The sequence below is a fragment of the Siniperca chuatsi genome, linkage group LG3 (assembly GCF_020085105.1).
Source record: "Siniperca chuatsi isolate FFG_IHB_CAS linkage group LG3, ASM2008510v1, whole genome shotgun sequence".
In the NCBI taxonomy this organism is placed as follows: domain Eukaryota; kingdom Metazoa; phylum Chordata; class Actinopteri; order Centrarchiformes; family Sinipercidae; genus Siniperca; species Siniperca chuatsi.
Genome location: NC_058044.1, coordinates 30,782,914 through 30,796,422, shown reverse-complemented (window position 1 = coordinate 30,796,422; position 13,509 = coordinate 30,782,914). Strand labels below are relative to the sequence as shown.

At 42.3% G+C, this 13,509-nt stretch overlaps 1 protein-coding gene across 6 annotated transcripts in view; it reads left to right on the top strand.

Moving 5' to 3' along the window:
• Positions 1-9,139: 9,139 nt before the first annotated feature.
• LOC122873236 (VPS10 domain-containing receptor SorCS1) overlaps positions 9,140-13,509 on the top strand; it is a 200,291-nt gene continuing 195,921 nt past the window's right edge. For 2 of the 6 annotated variants that reach the window (XR_006377379.1, XR_006377380.1), the window contains exon 1: positions 9,156-10,479. Coding sequence is in view for 4 of the 6 variants with exons in the window: in XM_044189678.1 (XP_044045613.1) it covers positions 9,397-10,479 (1,083 nt within the window). In the remaining 2 variants the exon portion in view is untranslated. Of the gene's footprint in view, positions 10,480-13,509 lie in introns of all 6 variants that reach the window. The other 4 variants (XM_044189678.1, XM_044189675.1, XM_044189676.1 and 1 more) reach the window with 4 other exon arrangements.

The window sequence follows — 13,509 nt, the reverse complement described above, 5'->3', positions numbered from 1 at the left end:
GAAAAGGGGGGAATTTCTAGGAAGGCACAACAAATCTCAGAAGAATCTGAATGCTGCTGATGAGAGCTTGCTTTGTGTGTGAAATATGCACATTTCCTAAACCGTATGAATTAAGTCACTGTGTAGTGAAATGCCTCCTTCAATAGACAGAGAAATCCCTCCTTCTTCCTCTGTTGTTCACTGACAATTACAATTTCAATAAAAGCTGCAAGCAGCATTGAACTGGCCCTGGGACTCTTATCAAAAATGTAAAATTCAAAAAAAGATCTGATGATGTGGAGCACAGCACTAATTTTGGAATGAGCTAGCACTGTTACTAATCCTGGAACAAGGTGGCACTGTTACTAATTTCGGAACCAGGTAGCAGTTACTAATTTTGGAACAAAGAATTTGCGGCATGCCCACAGCAACACCGCTTGAGAAAACATAAAAAGCTTTGCACTTTAGCATCAGAACTGTCTTTAGATTACACTGCCCAAATTTGAAGTCGATCGGACTAATTCTCTAGGAGAAGTGTGTTAAAGTTCGAAGCCTGTTAATGGCGAAAAAATGCACGTTAAATTCAAAACGGCTGACTTCCTGTTGGGTTTAAGGTATGGATCCAAAAGCCTTTTTTTAAGTCTACAGATGATACATTTTCCTCCCAAAATTCATACATCTAGGTGAAATGTACCGCAGGGGCTGCTTCGTTGAAATTTTGTAGGGGAGCGCTATCGATCCATTTTGCCACACCTAAGCCCCAGACTATACCAGAAAATAAAACACAGCCCTTCTGACGTGTGTGCTGCATTTTATGAATTTTCAACTATCTCTAGCCGTTTTGAAGGCTAAAAGTCATCAGGGGGGAGCTATAGAGCCGACGTGCCATCCCCAAGCCCAAAAGTGGACTCAAATTAAAGTATTTACCAGTTCAAGTCAGTCAAGTTTTGTGACTCTTTTAGCATCCTAAAGACCTCAAACATGTGTTTAAATATTTGAAATTGACGCAGGAAATCCAAAACAGCTGAGTGTTGGGTAAATTCTCTAAAAAAAAACTGAAATATGTTCTTTATGATGAGAACATGAAGATCAAAGCAACTTTTTCCCAACTGTGGTGTGCGTTTGGTGGTGCTATAGAGCCCCCTGGCCACACCTGAGCCCATTCACTGCAGAACTTTAGGGGTTTTGCCATTTGTGACGCGTGTGCAAAATTTCAAGAGTTTTCAAGCATCCTAAACCCCTCAAAAATGCATTCAAAGGAGCAGAATAACAATAATCATAATAATCTCTAGAAAAACAATAGGTTTCTTGCACTTGTGCTCGGGCCCTAATAATAATAATAATAAGTACATTTTGAACAGGCCCTCGCCTCGATGCGCGCCTTGGAGGGAGTGACAGTCGTGGTCTTGTGACCAGAGGATGAGAATGAGGTGGATGGATGAGAGAATGTTCAAGTCCATCAGGCCTAAGGTTAAATATCACTTTCTGCATCCACAACTTAAATTTCATGTAGATCAGATGACGTTTGTTGCATATGACTTGCTTCCCGTTGCGAGTAATTGGTGCTATGACTATGACTCATGAAGTGTTACTGAGAGTGGTCCATCAATAACCATATGAAGTTTGAGGCTGATCAATCTCTAGAAAAACAATTGTTGCCGGAGGTCGTTATACGGTGCATGAAGGACTTAAATGTCCTTTCCTTTGTCTGCTACGTGGCGCTAGAGAACACCTACTAATTATACATTACGTTCCAGTATATCAAGTGTATACCACACCAATTACATTTCATGAAAATCAAATGATTATTGTCATACAAGGCTTACTTCCTGTTGCCCAGTAGGTGGCACAATGACCATTACTTCTAATTGGCATGTGTCCTCAGGCCGGAACTCTTAACAAACATGTGAAATTTGGAGCAGATCTGACGATGTGGAGTAACTGTTACAAATTGCGAAACATCAAAACATGGAAATGCGATGCCACGCCACAGACACACGATTCAACTTATACTCAATCTTTGAACAACTTTTCATTGCAAAGGTCATTATATTGCACTGCCCAAATTTGAAGTCAATCGGATTAATTCTCTAGGAAGAGTTTGTTAAAGTACGGAGCCTTAAAATAGTGAAAAATACCCTAAAATTGCACAGTAAATTCAAAAAAGCGGACTTCCTGTTGGGTTTAGAGTATGGCTCCAAGAGGCTTTTCATTAAGTCAAGAGATGATACATCTGCCCCCCAAATTTCGTAAGAGACCCATATCAGGCAACAAAATACACCGTTTCTGACAGGTGTGCCAAATTTCGTGAGATTTCAAGGATCCTTAGCACCTCAATAGGAGCTTTGACTATGACTGAATATTGGCATGTAGATTTCTTCAGGGCAGGACTCTTATCAAACGTGAAGTTTCGGGCAGATTTGATCATGTATACTGAAGTTACAAAAACTTCCTGTGTCATGGCAAAACATCTAAATTCGATGCCACGCCACAGACACGCCCTTCAACAAAAACTCACAGTTAGCACAACTTTTTATCGCACAGGCCTTTAGATTGCACTGCGAAAATTTGAAGTCTATCCGATTAATTTTCTAGGAAAAGTTTATTAAAAGCATGGACCCTGTAAATGAAAAATGGCCTAAAAGTGCACATTCACTTCAAATTGGCTGACTTCCTGTTGGGTTTAGGGTATGGCTCCAAGAGACTTTTTTGTTTGTCTTGGGGTGATATGTAGGTGAAACATAGGCCAGGGCTGCTTTTTTCAATGTGTAGGGGGCGCTATTTTGCCCCGCCGATTTCCAAAACCCATAAAATATATAATTTTTCACCAGTCCTGATGAGTGTGCAAAGATTCACAACTTTTCAAGCACCTTTAGGCCTTCAAAAATGTGATTAATTAGTAAAAAGATGGAATCATAAAGAACAAAAATAATAATTATAATTCCTTGCATTTCAATAGGGCCTTTGCTGCCTGTCGGCGCTCGGACCCTAATAAACACAAGGAATGCAGTAGGGACCTCGCAGCAGTCGCTGCTCAGGCCCTAATATACACAAGGAATACAATAGGGCTGATTCTATTCACGATGAAGCCAGATGAAACTAATCAGTTAGCTAAACTTCAAGCATGCCTTAAGGACATAAAAACCTGGATGACCTGCAATTTTCTGATGTTAAACTCTGACAAAACTGAAGTTATTGTACTTGGTCCCAAACACCTCAGAGACACATTATCTAAAGATGTAGTTACTCTAGATGGCATTGCACACCGTAAGGAACCTCAGAGTTATCTTTGATCAGGATTTATCTTGTAACTCCCACATGAAACAAACTTCAAGGACTGCCTTCTTTCACTTTCATAACATTGCAAAAATCAGGCACATCCTGTCTCAAAATGAAGCTGAAAAACTAGTCCATGCAATTGTTACTTCTAGGCTGGATTATTGCAATTCCTTATTATCAGGCTGCCTGAATAAGTCCCTTAAGACCCTCCAGTTTATCCAGAATGCTGCGGCATGTGTACTGACAAGAACTAGGAAAAGATTTCTCCAGTATTAGCATCTCTGCACTGGCTCCCTGTAAAATCCAAAATAGAATTTAAAATCCTTCTCCTCACCTGCAAAAGTTCTTAATGGTCAGGCACCATTGCATCTTAAAAAACTCATAATACCTTATTACCCCATTAGAACACTGCGCTCCCAGAATGCAGAGTTACTTGTGGCTCCTAGAGTGTCCAAAAGTAGAATGGGAGCCAGAGCCTTCAGTTATCAAGCTCCTCTCCTGTGGAATCAGGTTTCAGTTTGGGTTCAGGAGGCACACACCATCTCCACATTTAAGAGTATGCTTAAGACTTTCCTCTTTGATAAAGCTTATAGTTACGGCTGGCTTGGGTTATGCTGCTATCAGCCTAGACTGCCGGGAGACTTCCCATGATGCACTCAGCTCCTTTCTCCTCCTCTCCCTCTCCACCTGTATGCTTTTTTATCCCATTAATGCATATTACTAACTTGACATCTTCTCTCTCCCGTAGTTTTGTGCTTTCATGTCTCTCTCCTCTCTCCTTCTGTCGCTAAGTAATCATTGGTCTATTTCTATTGGCTGTATTTTTTTTTTTTTTTTTTGCCTTGTTTTTTTTTAGCCTTGATTCAGGCTGCAGTCTGTATCTCACCAACTCATTGTGTTATGGGTGGATGGTTTTGCAATTAATGGCAAAACATGCCAAAAAAGTGTTGGAAATTGAAAGATGCTGAATTCAGATGTTGAACCCCACTCCATGAGCCCACGGCAAAATTATTGCTGACCCCCATCTCTGCTGTGAGTGAATTCCAATAAAGTATATATTACTGGGAAACTTATTTCTCATTTCCATTTGAGTCGAACACAGGGAATATAAAAAAGCCATTTACTTAATCCCGCCTCCCCTCCTCCTCTTTCTTGCTTTGGTTACGTTTTTTGACTTCCTTCCTCTTTTCAACTCTTACTTGTTCACCTAGACACTTAAAACACAAGCTTTGCTTCTACATTTATTGGGCTTTTGTCTCTGGCTTTCTTGTTAGAAACAGGAATGTTTTGGCTTGGAAAAAAGTACATCACTGTTTGTTCCACTGAGTCCAACTCTTGTTTGTGTTAATGCTCTAAAGCTTTTATTGGGCTGAGGATAGCCCTTGGGAACTGAGCAAGGGAGGGGGAACAATGTTGTAAAAGTTGTGAAAAGAGATTTTATGCGTCAGTGTCATGGCTCGATTAAATTACATGAAATAATATGAATAATATATAAATAATATGGTGGCTTAAAAAAGGTCATACAAGGACTGCAAGAAGGTAGGCAGTGTTTATCTGAAAAGCCAGACAAGCTACGGACTGTAATAGCACTTTTTAAAATGTCAATTAACATTTGTTGCAAGCATGTAAGTATATGTATGTGAAATAAAGACTGTGAGGCACCACCCGCCTCTGGAAAGGCTTTCAACCATGCTTTCTTTACTATGTTACATTTGTGTGAAGCCAGAGGGCATATTCTCTGCCCTCACTTTTGCATACAAGAACGTTTTCCTCTGATTTCTGAAGCTTGTCACCTTGTTGTGGATTCATAGTTAGAGGGGGTACATACAAATCAGACAACTCAGACCTGCATATTGCAACATCCTCAAAAATCAATTTCTGCTATTGGCAGGACATCGATTCCCTGTGAATGGATGGTGAGTCAAGGCAGGGACAGAAGATGATGTGGTGTAGGATGGTTACCGCAGGAGACGCACACACACACCAGAGAATTGGTTGATAAGTGTCTGCGAGCCATGTGGGCCCTGTCCATTGCAGCATCATTAATCCAATACAACATGTCTGCTTAATGCTGTGTGCCATGAGGAGAGGCAACACTTATCATCTTTAACGTCTCTGGTAGGACATGGCTGGGGAGGAATGCTCCCAAAAAAAGTAATCATACTTTAAGAGTGTAATTTAAGGGGTCATTTCACCCACATTACGAGAAAACATGCAGCTACTTTTGAGGTTGCTGTATGTAGCTATAACAGTAGATATAGTTAGAGGCAGGAGACTGTAGACTGGTTCCAGCCCAAATCAAACCAAATATTAATCAGATCAGGTAAGGCCCTTTTGTATTGCTATGGGTCTCAGGGCTGTGTCACTAAGTAGTACCCAAATAGATCTGAGCAGACTCACTGTCAGCTCTGATCACATGGTGCTTCATAATGACCACTGGAGAAAAATGTGTTTTTGAAGAAACAAAGTAAGTGTGAACTGTGAATTGCAATAAAAATGACATGTATTGTGTAGCCTGGCCAATACAGATATTGATATTTGGGAGTTTAAAAACAACATATCGCCTGCAAAGTAAATTTTTTTCAACATAAACCCATAGGCTAATATAAACAAACAATCTTGAGACAGATCCCTTAGATATGTATTTTGTTTTTTTCACATACTGAGTGGGACATTTTACAGTTCAAAAATCTTGTTAGTGCTTTTTGGTGGACAAGGCATGTAAGGGAGACACTATTTCTAAATTACCTCAAATGTAGTTTGGTGTTTTTGTACAGCAATGTTGTTATTCATCAGCCAACATATACACAGATACCGATATAGCAGCAATAAGCTAATATCAGCTGATATATCAGCCTGGCTGATTTATCGGTCTAGCGCTAATGTATTGCTAATGTATGCTTGTTACTTGATAGCAGATCATATTGCTGCCATTGTTGGTGTTCAATCTCTGTTCAGATCTTATTATCTTTGGATCTACCCGGATTGGGTCTGACTGTACATGCGTCTGTTTTAGATTGGATCTCTTTGTCTGAAAAAGTATTTATGCACCTATGGTTCGGGTGGCTTTTCCGCACATCTGAAAGCCTCTATTGTAGATAAACTTGAAAGCGGTTTTACTGTATTATAAAAACAATAAGCTAAACTCACTTGGTGGCTCTCACTTGGTGGCTCTCACTCTGTGGCGCTGGTAACAACAACCAGAACTAAGATACTGAGGTGAGTGCAGGGCTTTTATGCTGGCTGTGATTGGGATCTAATGGGGAGCAGGAGTGTGATTGGGAGCAGGTGTGGATGATTAGCGGATGGTGGAACCTGACATCCGTGACAGTACCCCCCCACGGCCAGCTCCCGAGGGCCGACGTGGTGGTCATCCTCCACCACGGGGAGCGGGTTGATCCAGGCGGACGGCCGGGGTTTGGGCATGTGCGGAGCTGGGAACTTCGGGTGGACGAGCCTGGACAGGTGTGGAGTTGGGAGCCTTGGACAGGGTGGAGCTGAGGACCTCTGGTGGATGACCCGGGGACTGGCCTGGCGCGGGGCTGAGGACCTCCTGTGAACGACCCAGGGACTGGACAGGCACGGAGCTGGGGAAGTCGGGCGGACAGCCCGGGGGCTGGACAGGTGCGGAGCTGGTTTCATGTGGTCTGTGATGAAGATCAACCCCATCTGGAAGCCTGGCAGAATGCCAGTGGCACAGGAGGAAGGTCACCGGAGGCTGGCGGTGAAAACGCAGAGTCACAGGAGGCCGGCAGCAAAGACAAAGGCTGGGACCCTCTGGAGGCCTGAGGTGGCGGCGACGGCAGGAATATTCTGGGGGCCTACGGCAAAGGCAGGGACTCTCTGAAAGACGGAGGGGGGAACCCCCTGGAAGCCTGCGGTGAAGGCAGGGGAACCCCTGGAGCAGGAGCTTGAGAGGTCGACGGAGCAGAGGCTGGAGATGTCGACGGAGCAGGCGAGCAGCTGGGCAGGCAAAACGTGAGTGGTTAGACTGAAGATTGGCCAGTAGAGATGCAGGCTGAAGACTGGCTGACGAGTTACTGACTGGCGTGCAGAACTCTTTGCGGAGGAGTGTTACGAGACTTTGAAACAATCGGGGATGTCTCCAAGTCGTGACCATCTATCCCCTGCCCATCGGAGCCCCGGTCCTTCAAGCAGGTAGATTACGAGGGCCACCTTGGATAGCTCGTCAGGGTATAGGTGTGGGTGCATTTCTATGATCAGGGAACACAGTGACAAAAAGTTATCACAGTCCTCCGCCGGGCATGAGTTGCGCAATAATGTGGGAGTAAACCTGTGGATCCTTGTCACAAACGAGGTCGGACACATACTGAGGTGAGTACAGGGCTTTTATGCTGGCTGTGATTGGGATCTAATGGGGAGCAGGAGTGTGATTGGGAGCAGGTGTGGATGATTAGTGGATGGTGGAGCCTGGCGTATTCGTGACAGTAACTGCTGGCTGTGTAAATAAGCAACTGTTTGCTAACAAGTTTGCTTTATCATCTTAAAGGGTGATTATATGTCAATGTTGTGTTCACAACTTCTGCTGCCCCCAAGTGGCCAAAAAAACTGTTATTGCAGTTCTAAGGTTAGGGAAAGATTGGTGTTACAGTTAATTAAAAGTAAACAAAGTCAATAATTTGACATGGTAAGCCATTAGCTAGAACTTCCTGCTGGCAGTAACCTTCCCTACCGATGTGGCCAGGTGAAGCCCCAAGGATAGCTCCCTACCCATTAAAAACCACAGGATCAGGACCCTGGAGAGTGCTGCGATGTGCAGTCCTGACAAAGGTCTCTGAGATTATTTTATTATTATTATTATTTGTGGTGCTCACTTTAGGTTTGATTTTCATGAACTGACCCTTTAAACACAGAAACAAAGATTTTTCTGCTGACTTAGTACTCATAATGACAAAACACCAATAACAAAAACTAAATAATTAGCATTTTCAAAGAAGCGGAATGCATTTTTTTCATTAAAAACCTTGTTTTCATGTAATTAACATTGTCTCCACCCATTAGACATGTTACAATTAAAAACATGCAATTAAATTACCTCATTATGATTCATATGGAGATAAAATCATGGGATTAGGTAGGTTTTCCCCAGGAAATAATTTGATGCTCTAACAACAGAGGGAAAAGGAATGTGGCAGAATGAGCAGTCGTGAGCTGTAATCACCGCAGATGGGTCATTATCAACATACGACTGTGTTGAAACCGTTGTGTTTATATACAGCACACTTGTTCCGAACACATGATGCAACATGTGTTAGGAGGAAACATTCGGTTTTAACAGTATGCATGACACTCTAATTCTATAATCCTTTACTCTTTAATCTTAATTTGTTGTAGTCTATTGATATTTTTCCTTGTTGTAAAATGAATCACCTCTCGAGGCATAATCTGCCCATTTTATTCCCTCATGGCAGCATCCCCTGCTGTGAACTAGAAAGCAGCCAGCTGTTGTAGTAGTCAGTGACCATTTGTATATCCCTTTGTGCTACTAAGTGCTCATCAGCTATCACCATAACCTCTGTTCATTAGACACAGAGAGCTGCAGGGTCGATATCCAAGCGATGAACTTCCAGCCTTGTTGTTTCCAGCAGTTACACTCATCCATGTCGCCTGAGACACTCTGGCTGCTTGTTGGGACACAATTATATAGTTAACCATGATGTCTCTTTTTTTGCAAAGCAGTTACAAATATTCATGATTCAGTCCAGAATGCATGTTTCACCTTACAGGTGTTTCTCCAGCTTGCCCTCAGCTGGTCTGGTGCATACACAATAAATGCAAAGCCATCATACCATCCTGGAGGGATGCAAGATCAGTTTTCAAAATACATGCAGATAGAGATGTGTTGTGTAGAAATCGGATGTTCCTATGTGGGCTATTGAATTCTTTATCGCTGCTTAATAAGTGTAGAAGCTACCATCCCTGACACTGCACTTAATTGGAAATATCTTCCAACTACCGGAAGCTCCTGACCTAAGACGATTGAATGTAAATAGGTTCATATAGGTAAAATAATTATAATATTTCATTTGCTAAATTAAGCGATTTACTTTCCCTGAAAGGAGGCTGGTGATAAAATCTGCATCCGGAGAAAAACTACCAAAAATAGCTTCTCAGAAAATGTGGCTGAGAGGAGAAATAAAAGAGCAGCAGAACAAAATGACTGCATTACTGACTGCATTAATTATAGCCGACCATATGGTGGAAAATAACAAATATGGAGAAAGACAGTCCAACATTATCCTCCATCGCTCACTATGGATCCTCAGCTCCTCCCCCATGCGTGCGGGGCTTCATTTGATCAAATCCTTCAACTTGGACCAATATGCTCAGCCGCACTTTTTACAACACTGCATTTGGGCAACGCCACAACTTGCGCAGCACTTCCTCTTCCACAGCCGAGCGGCATTTTACACCCCGAGAGGGCAGAGAGAAGAGTGGGGAAACGGACTTTTTTCATCCACAGCATCCTTCTCTGCCTCAGCAATGGAGAGGGAGGTCATATTTTGCCCAAAGTGGCACAGTGCGTTTAGTTTTTTGCTTTTGCTCTGTTTCTTTCACGCCGCCAAAGCTGAGATAACTTGTAGGTCATGCCAGCCTGGAAATATGTGGCGTGCACGGGAATTACTGCTGAAATTCGACAGAAGTGAAACCGCAACAGGATTAAAGGGAGAAGTTTTTGGACATGGAGATGGGACAGGGAGATTCGGGGCTGCAAGTGCTGAAAGTCGGCGGCTCCGTTGCGTAGCTGGGTCCGCTGAATGCCCTCCAGATCGGACGGAATACACGGAGCCAAGGCTGAAACGGAATAACGTTACAGACAGCCTGCACGCAAAAGGCGAAATTGGTGAGAGCGAGTTTGCAAAGATGAAAGTTTCTTATGTCAGTATGAGTGGTCAGCAGAAGGCCAGCTATGGTGCAGGTTTTACCTCTGCCACCCGGTACAGAAAGCGCGCCAGAAGGAACAGTGACGATAATAAAGTCAGATCCCCCGGTTCAGCCCAGAGTCAAGACCCGGGAGAGGGCGTGAGCTCGGCGGCTGGACGCAGAGTGACGCGCTCTGAATTGCGCTTGAGCGGAGAGGAGCGGAGAGCCGCCGGTCCGAGGCAGGAGGAGCTAAAACTTAACAGTTCAACGTTCGCGTTGACCGGGGATTCATCTCACAACCAGGCTATGGTGCACTGGTCCGGGCAGAACAGCAGTGTAAGTGATTTATTATGTCCACTTTAAGCATCGCTGGCCACATGCGCGAATCCACAGAGGAGAGAAATATGCGCTCATGTTGGCCGTCAGGTGGGCACACGCCACCCTCAAGAGAGAGAAACCAAATCTCTGTCGGCCGTTTAACATGAATGTCTGTGTGTGCGTGTGCGTGTGTGTGTACGCGTGTGTGAGAGAGAAAGACATCAGTCTTTCACTAAACATTTTCTCACGTCTATATTTTTCAACAACAAAGAATTAATAGGCTACATGGGTTTCAGTATAATAATTAATTTTAGTATAATATAGCATTAAGAGAATCACAAGTCTTATTCTATAATTTCAACTGAGGTTATTTAAACCACAATATATTGATCACACATTAAAATTAGGCCTAAAATGCATGGACTTTTGGTGAAGGCTTTTATTTAAGTTGTAGAGGGAGAGAGTGACCTAGAGCAGAGGAGGAAGAGAAAGAGAGAGAGGGCTTTATCTCAGGAGCTTCTTCAGTCTGAACAGCTGAATTGATGTCCGGTTAAAGCTGTTCATGTTGAGCAGGGAGCATCTCTGACCAGAGGGCAGGATTTTCAATAGCCTATAGGTTGTGGGAGAGGCTAAGCAATTTCAGCCTTCCTTTTCTGAAGCCAGGTTTCCTAATCTACACACAGGCCTAAAGCGCATGCAAACTTTGGAGCTGCAGAGCGGCCTCTCTTCTTAGCCTCTTTGCTTGTTGGCATTTGAGCCTTTCATGTAATGGTAGGAATGAGAATGAGGGTTTTGTCAGTGTGGCAGGTCAGTGAAGGAGTTCCTCAAAAGGGAGGAAGGAAGTTTAAGGGTGCTCCAGACTCTAGAGCAGGTAACAAGTTGTTCAATTATTTGCTCTGTGTTTGAGTTCAACATGAGGGTGAAGCACAAATCCAAATCAGATGACCGGCAGCAGCTGCACTAGGGCTGGGTGTTGAACCTTTGTACTTTTTTGATGCCTACTTGTGTATGTAACATGTAAATAGTCATGTACAAAATATGAATCTGTCCGGACAGATTCATATCTTTAGTCACTGTTTCAAATTTAATGTTTGAGAGCATTTTTTTCTTTTAACAAAGGGAAAAAATTGGTTTTGTAGAAAAAACATGTTCATATTTCTCAAAGAAAGGTATTGGGAAACATATTGTAGGCTGCAAGTAATGATTATTTTCATTATGAATTCAACTGCTGATTGTTTTTTATCAATTCATCGTTTAATTATTTTGCGTATGAAATGTCAAAACATGTTAAAAAATAATTATCATAACTTCTCAATGTGACATCTTAATGTAGCTTTGTTGTCTAAAATCCAAAAATATTCAGTTTACAATGAAGTAATGGAGAGCAAATCCTTACATTAGAGTTTGAAGAACCATAGAATGTTTGGCATTTTTGCTTGAAAAATGACTGAAACAATTATCGATCATGAAAATAGTTGCAGATTATTTTTCTGATGATAGATTAAGCAATAAATCGACCAATCATCTCAGCTCTAAAGTATTGTTTTGGTATCAGTACTGAAACTTGTTTTGCTATGGCAAATTCTCATATGACGCAGCCCTAAGCTGCACGTGAACGGTCAAGGTTCTCTCTTTTAATGAGTCTCCACAGTACAAAAAGTCAGCATTTCCTAATTGTGTGGGTGTTTCCACATCATTGCTGGATGTCCTTGTCCAGGTGATGACAATGTCAAATGTGTCCTTCACCTGAGTTTAGCTCTTACAGGCAGTTGTGCTCTCATCTTCTGCGGGGTTACAACTCTTGGAATTTATTAAAATGTCCTCCACTTTTGTATGAATACAAACACAACATGGGAGAAAAGGAGTAAAGTTGGCATTAGAGTCCAGACAGTGATGTTGACTGACAGCCTGTTTCCTTGGAGCATTAATGTATCTACCTCTATATTATAGCTGGCAGCACTGCTGGATGTGTCACTCTATGCAGTGTCACCCGTGGTGCAACAAATTGTATAATTTGTTTTACCAGGGCTTTCCATGAGTCAATGTCCTGACTGCTCCACAGCTGCATCCACACCACTTAGCCCCGTCTGTAACAAAACCAATTACAGTCAAACACATATCACCAGCTCCCATGCCCTCCACTTCGCTTCTGACTGAAATTCCATCCTGTGCCTAAGGTGTTTCTGTGGGGTTTAAAGTCTACTGTAGCTTATAACAAAAAGTGACCTTACAGTGGAGGCAAGAAAAAAAAAAAATCCAGTAAATGTCAAAAACTGATGATTTTTCAATTTTTCATGGTTGTGTTTACCCTCAAAACAGAACAGTCATTACTATTTAGCAGCCCTGTTTGATTTTGTGATTTGCATAGATCAACTACTTGTGTGACTATGAAACAATTTGCCCCTATTCTTTCAGTTGACGCAAACAACTTACTCGAGTCGTGCGAGAAGAGAGGATCCCGCATTAAATATGTAGAGTTGTTGCTATAAGCAGGAACAGACATCCTCGGTCTTTACAATCTGAGCCGCTGTATAAATAAACAGATGAGTCAACAACATGCCATGGAGCTAAAGCGAAAAGGATACAGATAAGGGCTTTGCTGCTCTTAATATTTAACCTTTAAGGCATTCACAAAACCTGTCTTTTAACCATCCCACATTACTGGAAGCCTGTATGTCAGATTGGATTGGAGGTTATAATTATGAACTCGTGAAACATTGGCCACAGGAGTTATATAAGCCTCGTACAGCAAATACGGGGAAACACACTTATTATGAGTAAAAATACACACACACACACACACACACCAGCTGAATCGACAGTACTGAATTTAATAAATGATGGATAATGGATGATGAATAAATGTCATTATAATAAGACAGGGATACAGACTGTAGATGTGGAGATATGGAATACCTCAGGCGCTATGCCCCTTATGTGTGCTTGCATATTAATTTGCATTGGAATATGAGCAGCACAAAAAAAGTGTGTTGTGCTTTCAAACTTCACTTTGGGCAAAGTTTTCATTAAAAGTCCACGATCTGATCA